General features: G+C 40.5%; 1 protein-coding gene across 1 annotated transcript; it reads left to right on the top strand.

The window, feature by feature from the left end:
* The first annotated feature begins 4,057 nt into the window (after window positions 1-4,057).
* On the top strand, window positions 4,058-13,520 carry SLITRK4 (SLIT and NTRK like family member 4). Its single transcript, XM_037046201.1, has 2 exons — window positions 4,058-4,121; window positions 7,792-13,520. Exon 2 carries the CDS (start codon window positions 7,842-7,844, stop codon window positions 10,356-10,358), a length of 2,517 nt encoding a protein of 838 aa, XP_036902096.1. The 5' UTR covers window positions 4,058-4,121; window positions 7,792-7,841; the 3' UTR covers window positions 10,359-13,520.
* Window positions 13,521-14,996: the final 1,476 nt, after the last annotated feature.

The following is a 14,996-nucleotide window of genomic DNA, read 5'->3' as shown; positions in this document are numbered from 1 at the left end:
ATATGATTTAAAAATGACTACATAGCCAAATAAGTTGTACATGCTGTATTCCTTTTCCCTTGTAAGTCAGAATTCATTTTCAATATAATTGAATTTGCTGAGATTCCCCCAAATTAAAAAAAAATCTTTAGCTTCATGAAATCAGGGTCTCCTAAACTCATGTGATCTTAGAAACATCTTTTCTAGAAGATATATTAGCATCCTAAGAACTTTATTGTGTTCCATTTAGAGATAGGCCAAGTTCATAATTATTTTAAATGCTAAGCATAAATAAATTTTGAAATTAAGATACACTAAATGATCTGTGATACCTGGATGCCAAAATTAAGGCTAATTTGATTTTAAACAGCAGCGAGACAAGGCAGAGTAAATGAGAAATAAAATGAAAGTGAGAGACCACTAACTAGGGCCAAGTTTTGTTGGTAGTGCTTGATTGACTAAAACTACATTTGGAATTAAGGATATCCAGGAGCTTGGTGAAATTCCTAGTGCATTTGTTTATTGCCCTGAAGGAAAGAGACACAGTGTATCAGCATAGAACTATGGTTCCAAGTCTACTTACAAAGCCAAGATTAAGTACAGTGGAACATGTAGAAATACTGGGGCTATTAGAAATCTGGCTCACAATATTTGCATTCATATATTTTAGGAAGAACACCAACTTTGTTTTCTTTCAATTTCCATAAATAGTGCTGGAGTTTTCTTAACACTTTTATTTATTTATATTTATTTTCTTTTTTAAGCTAGCAATTTCCCTAAATTTACTATTGTTCTTTATCGATATTACATGTAGCTCTAACAGATAGAAAAGAGAAGGCAGGGTTAAAGGATTGGGTTTTTAAACTACTTTGAAAGCAAAAGAAACAGAAGGTAGAAAGCTGTTACTTCTATGTTATTTTTATGATTATCCACTTTATCATTTTTAAGCAGCAAAATATTTTATAATAAAGCATCATTTTAATGACTTCAATATTAATCAAGTTCTTAGCACTCTTATTAACTATAATTTATTGATGTTTTAGGTGCACCTGTTTTCAGATTTCAGTCTCCATACTTATGTGAAAAAGAACATTCCATAGTTATTGCAGTCAAACATAATCAACTCTCAAAAGTTTCTAAAGTTGAGTAAAGATAAGCATTTAAATCATCTGGTATTTACTGTCCAACTCTGGCCTTTTCAGCTATTACAGTACTTGGGATGTGCATTATAGTTTTGGGTAAAAAGTTTTTTTGCTCATACTATTGAATCTTGTTAACATTTATAGTAAAGGACAAACAATTCACCTATCCTGATAAAATATATTATAGCTCCCTGCAACCTTTGCATTTAGAATAAATGCCAACTTGTTTTAGGTATCTGTGACCACTTTCAAATTGCATTGTACGATATAATGCAAATATGAGTTCTTACTTAGCAGGACCTGTCTTGTTGAACAGCAGAGGGATTTTCCAACATACTACAGCTGTTACCTATGGAAGAAACACATTTCACCTTACTAAGACATATGTCATTATAGACAGATTCCTTAGTGCTTTCTTAAGCAATGCTATTTTACAATAAATTTCACTTTGAATACAGTAAATTGTACTATTGCTGCCCACTTGATTTCTGCCTCTAGGTTGATTTTAAAAGAGAAGAAGAAATTTTTAAGGGCAACAAGAGTGGAGGTGGAAAAAGAGTTCATTATAAAAGATGCAATATTTACCAAGGTCATAAAGAAATATGCCTATGTATAAGTATTTATTTAAATAATACCTGTGCATCTCTGTATACATGCTGTGTCCAGAAAATATTTGCAAGAATATAACCTAAAGGCAGCCTCATGAATGAAAAAAATGAAAAAAATAAACTCATGTATGAATAGATACTACAGGTAATGTAGAAGGTAGGACAGTATCCACAGATAATGTAATAAATCCTTTGCTTATTGGATTTTTTGCCTAGATTTGAAGCCTTTAAACATCAACCAGTTATGGTAAATGTTTAACTGTAGGAGTTCAGGCAGACAGCCAAATTCTGGTTTCAAAGCTATTGCTAGTTTTAGCTTACAGAGTTTTTCATTTTTAAGTAAAAGCATTTCTGGGTACTGGCTGTGCCCTATAGCTGCTAGAGCTACTGAAATTTGAATAAGTGGATTAGGCAAAGCATAGGTCATTAAGAAATGGGCCCTGCAGTATTAACTGAAACGTGTGAAAGAATAGGGTACCAGAAGTCCTAGGGAAATACTCCCCACCTATAACTTAGCTCTGTTTACCTGAAGCCAGTTCATTCCGACAGACACAAAGTAAAGAGAGAGAGTTTTCTTAGCTAAGCACCCACACAAACAGCAAGGTTAGGGGGGAAGCGAGCTAAGCCAGCCGGCTCAGCCTTTCCGTCTTAGGAAAGCAAGGTATTTGAGATAAACACAGGATAGCCAAATCCCCCCTCCCCATAGTTACGTTTGCTTTCTTATCAAGCACACGGACTATATTGCCAATCTGCATGAAACTGGTTTGAACACTATATCCCTTCCTCAGGATATTTCTACTCTCTTGAGGCAGCACTAACAAATGAGTAGGAGAAAGGGGCCTAGACAATCCACACGCAGGATTTGCAGCCTCTGAATGTATGTTTGAGATAGCAACTGCTTAAGCCCCTTTGGTACAGACATGACAATGAAGGAGCTACTGAAGTGACTTTTCTTAGTCCATTTTGTCTCATGTTCTATCTCCCCGAGGTATCCCGTGGTTTTTTCCACAGACCCTTCCGACCAGCCCCAAAGCTTTAAACCTTGCCCCCCGCTTCCCTACAGTTTCCCATTCACCACCACCCTATCCAACCAAAGTCCCCTCCCGGTCACAACCAAAGCCTGGAGAAGTGGAACGCATACAATGCCTCCCTTATAGGGCTTGAGCTGGGGACTGGGCATGCTCAGTAGCCAAAGCAGATTTTTTTCCCCTTCTTTTGGTAGCAAGTGCGGCATCTCTCCCAGTCCCACACCTCTTTTTCCTCTATCTCTATACCCTTTCCCCACCCCCAGCTCCTTAATCACCCCACTTAACCTGTTCGATGCCGAAGGCTCGCAGAGTTCTAAGGTATGGAGAGTTAGCCACCTCCTAAACCCACAAAATAGTCTCACTTTGGGCTAAAGCTTCACACTTTTGCCTTAAAGCCCCCAGCCCCTTACGCGCAGACAGGTAGGGGGAGTGCGAAAACTACTGGATCCCAGGAAGCTTGCCCCAGAGAAGGCTCCGTCCAGGATCGCCCGCTACCGAAGAAGTATTCCCGGAGCCCTCTGTTCTGTGGGGTGACAATTAGCCAAAGGTACTGTACTCGTGATACAAAGCCCAAGTGCGATTCTTGCCTTTGAATGTCATTGTTGTTGACTCACCCCCCTCGATCCTGGAATTATTCAATTCCGCGTAGACTCGACGCCCCAGTCTACCTCCCTCGACCCATCTTCCCCCCAGCTCTCCGATGTTTCTTTGGTTTTGCCTGGGTTCTCGGTTGCTCTCTCAAAGGAACGCCCCAGTTGTGTGTGTGTGTGTGTGTGTGTGTGTGTGTGTGTGCCTTCGTTTTTAGGGAACTGGGGGAGGAGAAAGGACTTGAGTTTGCGTGTATGTGATGGGGGGATGGAGGTTGGCGCCCTCGCATTAGGGAAGCACTGTCTCTATGCATGAGGAAAGGGGTCGCTCCTCCCTAGGGGATGTTTCAGGAATAAAGAGGGGGCGGATGCTGGGAGGAAAGTGAGCTGCCTTTCCGTATGTGTGGGTAGAAATCAAGTGGGGGTGTCTGAGTGGGGGACGGGGAAGCTCAGGAATGTGCGGGGGTCGAGGTGCTTGAGTGTCAGGAGAGAAGGTTGCGTGTATGCTGAAGGGGGGCGGAGGCGGGGATTGAGCAAGTGTATGTAAAGGTGCAGCCCGTGTGCGAGAGGCTGGGTGCGCGCGCGGTGTCTCGCGCGGTGTCTGGCCCGGTGCTCGCGCGCCTCTGCCCGCCTGCTTGCTTGCCCCAGCTGCTCCGTGGGTTTGACGGGCAAGCCAGCGCGGAGGAGCTGGAGATGGGATCTCGTAGTGAACATCACTGAAACTGCAGCACGGATCGCGGCGCCGCACACCCTTATAAGAGCTACCAGGCTCCGAAGGTGGGTAAATTTCCAGTGGGGGCTGAGAGAACTGCACTAACACGCGCTCCCTCTTTTCCCCTCGGCTCGGTAGCGCGTGTGCGTGTGTGCGCGCGTGCGTGTGTGTGCGCACGCGCGCGCGCTCGTGCGCGGAGGGGGCAGGTAGCTTATTATTTTTAGTTTGGGTCGTGTTGGTTTGGGGCTGGCAGAGTGGCCAAAGCGGCCGTACTGGCTACTCCACCTCCGCTCCCGCTTGTTTGCCCACGGCGTGGCCGCAAGTCCCTGAGGACCGACAGAATCCGTTGTTCTTAGCTTCGCTGTCCCCCAGGAAGGCAGGGGCGGCGGGGAAAGTGTCCTAGTCTAGGGCGGCTCGGACTGTCGGGGCCGCTGCACTGGGCTTTGTTTTCTGTGTGCCCCGTCGCAGACATTCGAGGTGGACGTGGATCTGAGGCTCTGGGCAGTGGCCCGAGAGCTGGTCGGAGATTTCTGGCACCCAGCGAGAAAGGGGATACGAGAGAAGCCGGTGGGTAACTCTAAAAGCCCTGCAAACCTGGGCAAGCGCTGGCAGCGAGACTTTGCAAGACGCCCAAATGTTGAGCTGCTATCTGGCTTGGTGAGAGCAGCGTTTTGTGGCTGGCCAGGGTGACGGGTGGGGGTGGGGTGGGGGTGGGGGTACGGGTAAGGGGGAGGCTGGGCCGCCGCTCTCGGCCAAGGAACCACAGGGTCACTATTCATGTGAAAAGCGGGCCAGTGACACCCCAGTGGCCATCGCCCTCGTGGCCTGAGCTGGCCATATCTTCCCCCTCAACCACCGCATGTCCGGGTGTAGAGAGGCAGACGGAAACTCCAGCAGCTGCCCCTTGTGGGACTGGCGCGCGCGAAGAAATGTGTGCGCAGTGGCTCTGAAGGCCCCCAAGACACTCGGAGCAGTCCCCACCTCTGCTGCCCGGCCCACGAGGCCGCTGCTCGGGCCCCGACCCGGGAGGGGGCTGGTGCGGGTTCCGGGCACCGGGATGCGGCAAAACATTGCGGTACGCGGCATGGCCAGCGGCCCCTCCAGCCGAGTCGCTGCCAGCCCGAGGTAGAGCACAGGGGGCGGCAGTGACCACGTCTTTCCTCGGAGTCCCTCAACCTGCCTTAGCTGGGCGGGCGGGGGTTTCCCAGGCCAGGGGTGCCACCTCGGCCCACCCTCCCCGGCTGTTTGCTCCCCGCATGCCAGCTCGCTTCACGCGAGTATGGAGCGCCAGGCACGGCACTCGGGTAGAAGCTGGATATGAGGTAAAGCTAGACTTGTGCAATCCTGGCCAGCCTAGGGAACTGAGCTTCTTGCGGGGCAGAGAGAGAGAGAGAGAGAGAGAGAGAGAGAAGAGAGAAGGGGGGCGGAGAGAGCGCGAGTGCCGAGCCACTCTTGGCAGCCCTGGAGATAGCTTTTGGTACCTAACTCTTACTTTGTGTTTTTTTTTTCTTTGCTGCCTTCCCACACTCCCGTTTTTTAAATGGGCATGTTTTAGTGGTGCCATGTGAATGTGAAGTTTCCCCCCCCCTACATGTAATGCCCCCTTCCCCTCATGCTAGCTCCCTTCTCCTAGCTCTTGATTTCTTCCTCCCTCCACTTCTCCATGGTCTCTTGCCCTTTCAGTCTCTCTTCCCTTCTCTCCTTGGGCAGATGACTCCCCAGCTCCTTTGCTTAGTCCCAGCTCCCAGCTGTCTTGGCTTCCTCTGTTTCACAGAGCTGCATTGGGGAACTTCCTAGCTCTTCTTTGGGCTCCTCCTCCCCCTACTTAAAGTAGAAATTAGGATAAGGAAGGTAGCTCCTTGTGCATTTGAGATCTGTTGATGCTCCTTGTTCTTATTTTTGTACTGAATTCATATTTTTGTTTTGTTTTGTTTTTAATTTGGTTACTTCTTGGTTTCTTGGGGGGGCGGGTAAGAACAAGAAATGACTCAACCGAACTAGAATTTCTGTTGAAAACCACATCTATTGCAATGAAAAAAGATCAAGTGAAATTTTGATTTTACAATGAAAGTTGGTTTGAATGATGTCATACTTAAGAATTATTACCTTTTTTTGCACTGTCAATCAAGCTGTCACAGTGAATAAGGGGAATGAAGGTCTATATGGCAGCCAAGGAGAATCTTGGTGTGCTTCCTGTATGCTGAACCGCACTACTTAAAATGCAAATCTTCCTGGGTTGTAGCTAATTAATTGTCTACCTTGAGACATGTTCAGTTTACCACTAGCTGATTCCTCATGGGTAAAATAAACAAAGGAGTCTCTGTGTGACACTTCTGTCTTTGTATCATTCCCTCATTGTGTATTCCTGGGTGATTTATTTAATTAATATTTAGTGGTAACCATATTGAAATTGCAGCCAGCTTCCCATTCAAGATGGAAAAGACTCACATGGTTAAAATACCATCAATAAAATGCACAATGCTTGTTGTTCCTTTTAATCTTTTCTATGATGCATTGCATATATTTGTGTATGCATGTAGTTTTAAGGATTGGCTAAAACAGGTTAATTTGCTAAGCATTAAACTTCACTAAAGTGATTCTTGATTTGTTTATAGAGAGAGACACAGGGTGGTAATATTGGGAAGGGGATGTTTGGGAAATGATTTTAGGACACACATTTGCTATAATATCTGTATTTGGTGCTACAGATACAGCCACTCAGCAATTCTTTCTCAGCAGTGGCAGTCTGTGGTTAAAGTGAAGCAGATAAGCATTTGAGCTAAGTGTCAGTCAATTGGACCTGGGTTCAAAATTGCACACAAAGTAATGGAAGAGGGCCAGGTAGGTAGGAGATCCAGTTCTTGGGGGAGGGCAAGCTGTTTGAACATCCAGTAAGCAATGTAGGAGCAAGGAGGTTTGTCTTCTGCATTCAGGAATCCAAAGACAAAAGGCTTTTCTCCCCTGTTTGGAAGAGGTCCTGCAGGAAACTAGATATCATTTATCTGAATTCAAAACTCGGCCTTCCTTAGTTATTTTTCTAGAACCTCACAGAGTAATCCGTGTGTGTGTGTGTGTGTGTGTGTGTGTGTGTGTGTTTGAGGTAGTAGTGTACAGGAGTGAACTGATTCATGGCAATGTGCTTCCCAATGGGCTAAAGCTGAGGCATATTTTTTCTGCAGGGCTTCTTCCACTTTGGCCTTTTGACTGTCCCCTTTACAGCAACTGGAGCATTTCATTGGCATCCTCCATTGAACACAGGAATCTAATATCTCCTCTGTTCAGCCTCTTATCAAGCTGAAGGCTAGAGAGTAGAAATCTACAAATTGAAATGCCTTTGTGGTGCTAACTACAGGTGTGACCGTGATAGGCTGGGATCATTCATTAGAGTTCTGAATAGGAAGCTTAAGGTCTATGTTTGTTCAAGGGCACAGTTTGGTGGTCCATGTAGAGAAAATATTTGAGATTTTTAAGGTATAAGCATGATCAACAGCCTTTTTTCTTTTTGTTTATTATGTGTTCTTCACCTGTAAATGTTGTATAAACTACAGGTATGGAAATTAAATGTATGGCATTTTTATTGGTTATTGTTTGAGTGAGTGAGAATGCTTAGAGCTTTTGGTGCCTTAAAAATACAAAGCTAATAATTACAGCCAGATTATCATTCACTGTACTTATAAGCACAAATAATTTTTCAAGTAATTATCATTGAAAAAATGTTTTCTTTTTATTTTTTAGATTATTTCTCTTTATTCAGAAGCATAACGTTGTTTGCTGATTGCAAGAAGATGTTTCTTTGGCTCTTTCTGATCTTGTCAGCCCTGATTTCTTCAACAAATGCAGATTCTGACATATCGGTGGAAATTTGCGATGTGTGCTCCTGCGTGTCAGTGGAAAATGTGCTCTATGTCAACTGTGAGAAGGTTTCAGTCTACAGACCAAACCAACTGAAACCACCTTGGTCAAATTTTTATCACCTCAATTTTCAAAACAATTTTTTAAATATTCTCTATCCAAACACATTCTTGAATTTTTCACATGCAGTATCCCTGCAGTTGGGAAATAATAAACTGCAGAACATTGAAGGAGGAGCCTTTCTTGGCCTCAGTGCATTAAAGCAGTTGCACTTGAACAACAATGAATTAAAGATTCTCCGAGCTGACACTTTCCTTGGCATAGAGAACTTGGAGTATCTCCAGGCTGACTACAATTTAATCAAGTATATTGAACGAGGAGCCTTCAATAAGCTCCACAAACTGAAAGTTCTCATTCTTAATGACAATCTGATTTCATTCCTTCCTGATAATATATTCCGATTTGCATCTTTGACCCATCTGGATATACGAGGGAACAGAATCCAGAAGCTCCCATATATTGGAGTTCTGGAACATATAGGCCGAGTTGTTGAATTGCAACTGGAAGATAACCCTTGGAACTGTAGCTGTGATTTGTTGCCTTTAAAAGCTTGGCTGGAAAATATGCCATATAACATTTACATAGGAGAAGCTATCTGTGAAACTCCCAGTGACTTATATGGAAGGCTTTTAAAAGAAACCAACAAACAAGAATTATGCCCCATGGGCACAGGCAGTGATTTTGATGTACGGGTCCTGCCTCCATCTCAGCTGGAAAATGGCTACACCACTCCCAATGGTCACACTACTCAAACATCCTTACACAGATTAGTGACAAAACCACCAAAAACTACAAATCCTTCCAAGATCTCTGGAATCGTGGCAGGCAAAGCCCTCTCCAATCGCAATCTCAGTCAGATTGTGTCTTACCAAACAAGGGTGCCTCCTCTTACACCTTGCCCAGCGCCTTGCTTTTGTAAAACACATCCTTCAGATTTGGGACTGAGTGTCAACTGCCAGGAGAAAAATATACAGTCCATGTCTGAATTGATACCAAGACCTACAAATGCCAAGAAGTTACATGTCAATGGCAACAGCATCAAAGATGTGGATATCTCAGACTTCAGTGAGTTTGAAGGACTGGATTTGCTCCATTTAGGTAGCAATCAGATTACAGTGATAAAGGGAGATGTATTCCACAATCTCACTAATTTACGCAGGCTGTATCTCAATGGCAATCAGATTGAGAGACTCTATCCCGAAATATTTTCAGGCCTTCATAACCTGCAGTATCTGTATTTGGAGTACAATTTGATTAAAGAAATCTTAGCGGGCACCTTTGACTCAATGCCAAATTTGCAGTTACTGTACTTAAACAACAATCTCTTAAAGAGTCTGCCCGTTTACATTTTTTCTGGAGCACCCCTGGCAAGACTGAACCTGAGGAACAACAAATTCATGTACCTACCTGTCAGTGGGGTCCTCGATCAACTACAATCTCTTACACAGATTGACTTGGAGGGCAACCCGTGGGACTGTACTTGTGACTTGGTGGCATTAAAGCTGTGGCTAGAGAAGTTGAACGATGGGATTATTGTGAAAGAACTAAAATGTGAAACACCTGTTCAGTTTGCTAACATTGAATTGAAGTCCCTCAAAAATGAAATCTTATGTCCAAAACTCTTAAACAAGCCACCTGCGCCATTCACAAGCCCTCCACCTGCCATTACCTTCACTACCCCATTGGGTCCTATTCGAAGTCCTCCTGGTGGACCAGTGCCTCTGTCAATTTTAATCTTAAGTATCTTAGTGGTCCTCATTTTAACCGTGTTTGTTGCTTTTTGCCTTCTTGTTTTTGTGCTACGACGAAACAAGAAACCCACAGTAAAACACGAAGGTTTGGGAAATCCAGAGTGTGGCTCCATGCAGCTGCAGCTGAGGAAGCATGATCACAAATCCAATAAAAAAGACGGACTGAGCACAGAAGCTTTCATTCCACAAACCATAGAACAGATGAGCAAGAGCCACACATGTGGCTTGAAAGAGTCGGAAACTGGGTTCATGTTTTCTGATCCCCCGGGACAGAAAGTGGTCATGAGAAATGTTGCTGACAAGGAGAAAGACTTACTACATGTAGATAGCAGAAAGAGACTGAGCACAATTGATGAGCTGGATGAATTATTCCCGAGCAGGGATTCCAATGTGTTTATTCAGAATTTTCTAGAAAGCAAAAAGGAGTACAATAGCATAGGTGTCAGTGGCTTTGAGATCCGTTATCCAGAAAAACAACAAGACAAAAAAAGCAAGAAGTCATTGATAGGTGGCAACCACAGTAAAATTGTGGTAGAGCAAAGGAAGAGCAGTGAGTATTTTGAACTGAAGGCAAAACTCCAGAGTTCCCCCGACTACCTTCAGGTCCTTGAGGAGCAGACGGCTTTGAACAAGATCTAGGTCATGTGATCTTGATGCAGAGGACATTTATTTAATGATGAAAGTGCCTTTTGTTGACTTCTAACTTCCAAATACTATATTATCAATAGGCATAGAGGCAGGTGTTTCCAAGGTGTCTCATTAACTGCAGCTGCAAAGATGTGTCCAGAGGAGAATTTCCTTAATAGATTTTACTACATAAAACCTATACTGTGGAGTCCTGTGGGGATACTGCAAACTCTATTGCCAAAGGGATGCTTTATATACATAACACACTGAATTTAACCTCAAGAGGCAAATGTGTTTTGTACCACAATACAAGACCTTTGTCTCTTTGTGCTGTGTAAAGCAAAGTCAAGAAAACTGGTACCAGTGTTCTCACCTAAGCTGGATCCTTCATCTTGCACGTAGATTAAGTTGGTGGAACTGGAGTAATCCTTTTGATTTGTGGAATTGTAACAACTCTGTGTAAAGATTATCTGAAAAGTTTTAAAAAAGCATGCAAAGAGAGAACATTCGATAGTATTTGTAAATTGGTAACCTTTATGGCCTGCATCTTGAAACTGCTGGATTTATAATGTTAAATTGTGCAAATATTTGTTTAAAATATACCATGCATCACATAACTATAAAATAAATTTGAACACTTTAAGCATTATCTGTCTATAATACATAAAACCTAAAAGAGAAAAAAATCAATGTGAGTTACATAGCGTCTGTGGTGATCTGAATAAATATGTGATGTTTATCAGAATTAAACATGGCTCAAATTAAACTAACATTAGAGTTTGTTCTCAGTTATGTGAAATACCCACAATCCTTAAAGGTTGTCCAAAATTAGCAAAGTGCTTACCGTGTGAGCGCACCCAAAGCTATTTTTGTAACATAATTCATATTTATGAAGTACTTTGTATACTAAATAGGAAAATATGTACTCCTTAATATGTATTTAATATGCCTGACTTTTTTCCTGATCACAGGGAATTTATCAATAAGTATAAATTTAGACAGGAAAAATATACCAAACTGAAACTGAAGTTTATGTGTACAGAAATATTCTGGACATTGTGATCAGGTATAATTTAAAAACAAAACAAAAAAACCAAAAAACAAACAAAAATATTTAAAAAAACAGTTCTGTGCTGTTCTTGAGAATTCAGCATATTATCTTCAAATTTGTTACCAACTGTGCATTTTAAAATAGGTCCCTTAGTTTTATAGTATTGTGTCTAGGGCAGTTGTTATTTGCCATCAGTTGTCTTGCTTTTCAGGATTCTAGGAGCTTAACTAAAATAGTTCTCACGACAAATATTTTAAAAAGTAATGAGTAAGGTTAATAGTTATATCTCGCATCAGTATCCTGTTCTTTCATCATCCTGACTACTATCAGATAATCAAATAGAACATTAAACATCATGGTAACCTCAGCTATCAAAGCCACTCTGTAAAATGCTTTCATTGGTCTCAGATGAATTCATAGTCTGCAACTACAAATGATACGCCACTGTGTTTGCTTGTGCTATTATCTTCGGGGTGAAACTTGGTCAAAGTAAGGAGATAGTTTATAATGGGAGATACATGAAGATTTTTAGGAGCTCCTGATTAGCGAAGTGACATCCCAAAACATGTTGCCTTCTTGGCCTACCTGTGTATGTATATTTTTGGAGCTCCATCTTTTATAACTATTCTATTCATCAGTAAGATAACCAAGAAGATAAACAACATAGACATTCTTCATGAATTTCAAGTGGCAGATGTTTTAGTACAGTTTCCAAAATGAGATTATGGTTAGAGTTGTGGTATTAGTCCCCTTATTAATTACTAAATTCAGGGTTTTCTATGTTTGTTCCAAGATTTTAAAAAAGCCAACTTGGAATTCTTGCAGGTGTGTGTGTGCATACATATCAATAATTTGAAGATTTTTTTAATAGCAAACAAATATTGTCTGCATATGTGTGCCGGTGCTCTTGACTTTAATGTGTAATTTTAATTTTCATGACAAAATCTGTGAAAACTTTATATGAATATTTAAAAGATAGAAACAAATACTTGCTTTCTGATCTTGAAAGAAAGGACACGAAGATGTGTGCACAACAGCTTGCTTTCATCTACAATTTCATAAGGATGTTTAATATACCATTACCCTGCTTGCATGCATCCATGGATTAAAGGGCTCCTAATGTATACTGACAGGATAAAGGTGGAAAGGCTTCACAGAAAGTGTTTTAGCTTATCCTGTCAATAAAGTATGAATGGATTGAAAAATCTTAAGTTGACATTTATGGAAGAAACTGGAAAGCTCTATCCATGATCTGGGGATCATAGGTCATTGGGATGATGCCTTTTATTCATTGTGGTGATGCTTTGAAGATGTTTCAAGGTTTCTGCAGTGGTCAATGGCAAGAGTGCCTGCCACTATCTCAAAGCTTGCTGTAGCATATTGGCTATCTCAAACTTTTCTGCTGAAAGGTATAAATGTTCACCTTTTTTAAAATGAAAAAGTAATTTAAATATATGTGGTTATTTGGAAGATCTAATTGTAAGTGAATTACAGTAACAAATCCTTGGTTAAGGCTGTTATATTTTTCTTAACTAAAGTCATTGTGCCTACATTATATAGTGTATACTATTTTGCACCTGTCTCTCATTAGTTCTACTTGTATATTTTATGATAATGTAGTTAGGCATAAGTTTTTAGTTGAGTACAAGAGCAGTTAAAATACTGTATCTACATTTTGTTGGCTTCAGCTATAACCTTGATGTTAGTTTAACCCCTTGAGGAATGATATATATGTCAGTACAACATTTTTGGTAGAATTTGATTCAAATCTAGAGAATCCAGGAAGTGCTCATTTCTAATGTGGTCTGACACATCATGGGCTTCTTGGCACTGTATTATGTGCTTGGACTCTGTTAGAATGGTTGCAAAGAAAATAAACTATATGAATTCAGTGAAGGGGTTGAGATAATATATTATGTCAGTGTAATATAAATCAAGTTTTAAATTATTTTTTTATGAAATCAATAAAGATGATTCAATTCTTTAAAAGTAAATCTTTGTGTAATTTTATGAGAAAGCAGCTATTAAAATACAGTGATTGAAGTCTATAAGGCAATTTATATTCTATATTTAGTTTTCCATTCTGCACAACAAACTGAATAAATATATTAATTAGAAAATCATTTAAGACCAGCTTTCTTTTGTTGCTTTTAAAAACCATTTATTTTTTTAAGCCATAAGGACGCATAAATTATACAGGGCATGGCCTCATGATTAACATCAACAGGTATTGTGGAAATAACAGAACACATCTAGAAATGTATGGCAGTAATATTAATTTATAATATCTTTTGCATGATTTGTACATTGACATTGTATGAAATGAGCACAGTGAGTTATTTTTTTGTTGTTGTTGTCGCATCCAAAGAGCTGGGGAGAAAATATATTAAGAATGTATTTATAATCACTATTTTGAAATAAAAAATACATTGTATTGTTTTTACCCTGATTTGATTATTAGTATTTTAGGTTAGTTTATAAGACAAAAATCAAGTGATGCTATAAAAGATAATGTAAATCACAGAAAGGAAATGTTTTAATGACTTTTGTTTGCTTTTAATAACATCAAATTATTAGAGAAAATTTATTAAATGCCATTTTATGAAATTATTAATAAAATTGTTTGCTACAATGGTATTTCTGAAGCTGCAGTTTGTTAAATATATTTATTTATCTTTCCATTATTTTTCAGAAGAAATAAAGCAGTAACTAAACTGATCTTTTCACCTAGATTTGAGAGTAAGACATAGAGCTTTAAAATACTGTTTGTATTCAACTTAATTGTTAACTCTATGTTAAGAGATGCTTTCTTTTCAAACATCTTTGCAATCTGTGTTCCTTTACACTGACAGCTTCTTTAGAGAAGAGTCAGGTAGTGCCAAGATCAACATACTTTGATTCTTGCTCATTGCCATTAATCAGTTGGAATCTGACACAACTGCAGGCAAGCGAATATAATATTCAGTCTTAACTAGCTATTGAAATACCTTTAGCAAAACTCCAGAACCCTGCAATCATGGCCAACTTGACTAGTTAATGATTACCTACCCATTGATGGGGTGGATTGTGATTTTTATTTTTTTATTTTTTTTTCCAAAATGACCAAACCATCAATGTATTGTTTTCCCAGGGTTATTATGGTTGAGAAAAACGAACCAACTGCATTACGGTTCATTTGAGTGTGGCAAAGACTATAAACAGACTGCATTGACCAATAAAGTGAATTTCAGGCACGTTTCCATATGGGAAGAGATATAAAGAGAGAGGGAAACAAAGAGAATATAAATTAACATTGTTGTGGCCTTAAGTCTATACCTAGCTGTGCTGAAGATATAAACAGTATAGGTAGCTTATACAAGTACTTTTGGACTAAATGTTTTATGTATCACAGTGTATACATTACATGATTGTGTGACTTTTTTTAGTTCTTTATGAGTGGTGAGCACAGAGTGGTGAGCACTGGGTCCAGCCACTCAGTTATTTAGACAACTGGCATCAAATGAAAGTTTGTCTTCATTTCCAGTGCTCATTAAATTAGTCACCATGATCAGATGGACTAAACTAAAATATCCTGTTTATGGCTTCACTTACCGAGAATT

This window comes from Sturnira hondurensis, unplaced genomic scaffold (assembly GCF_014824575.4).
Source record: "Sturnira hondurensis isolate 20B ecotype Veracruz unplaced genomic scaffold, ASM1482457v3 Scaffold0005198, whole genome shotgun sequence".
In the NCBI taxonomy this organism is placed as follows: domain Eukaryota; kingdom Metazoa; phylum Chordata; class Mammalia; order Chiroptera; family Phyllostomidae; genus Sturnira; species Sturnira hondurensis.
This window is presented reverse-complemented; position numbering and strand designations above follow the sequence as displayed.

Coding starts and splice junctions, on each gene's coding strand:
- SLITRK4 (XM_037046201.1), top strand. CDS start 7,842: ATGTTTCTTTGGCTCTTTCTGATCTTGTCAGCCCTGATTTCTTCAACA.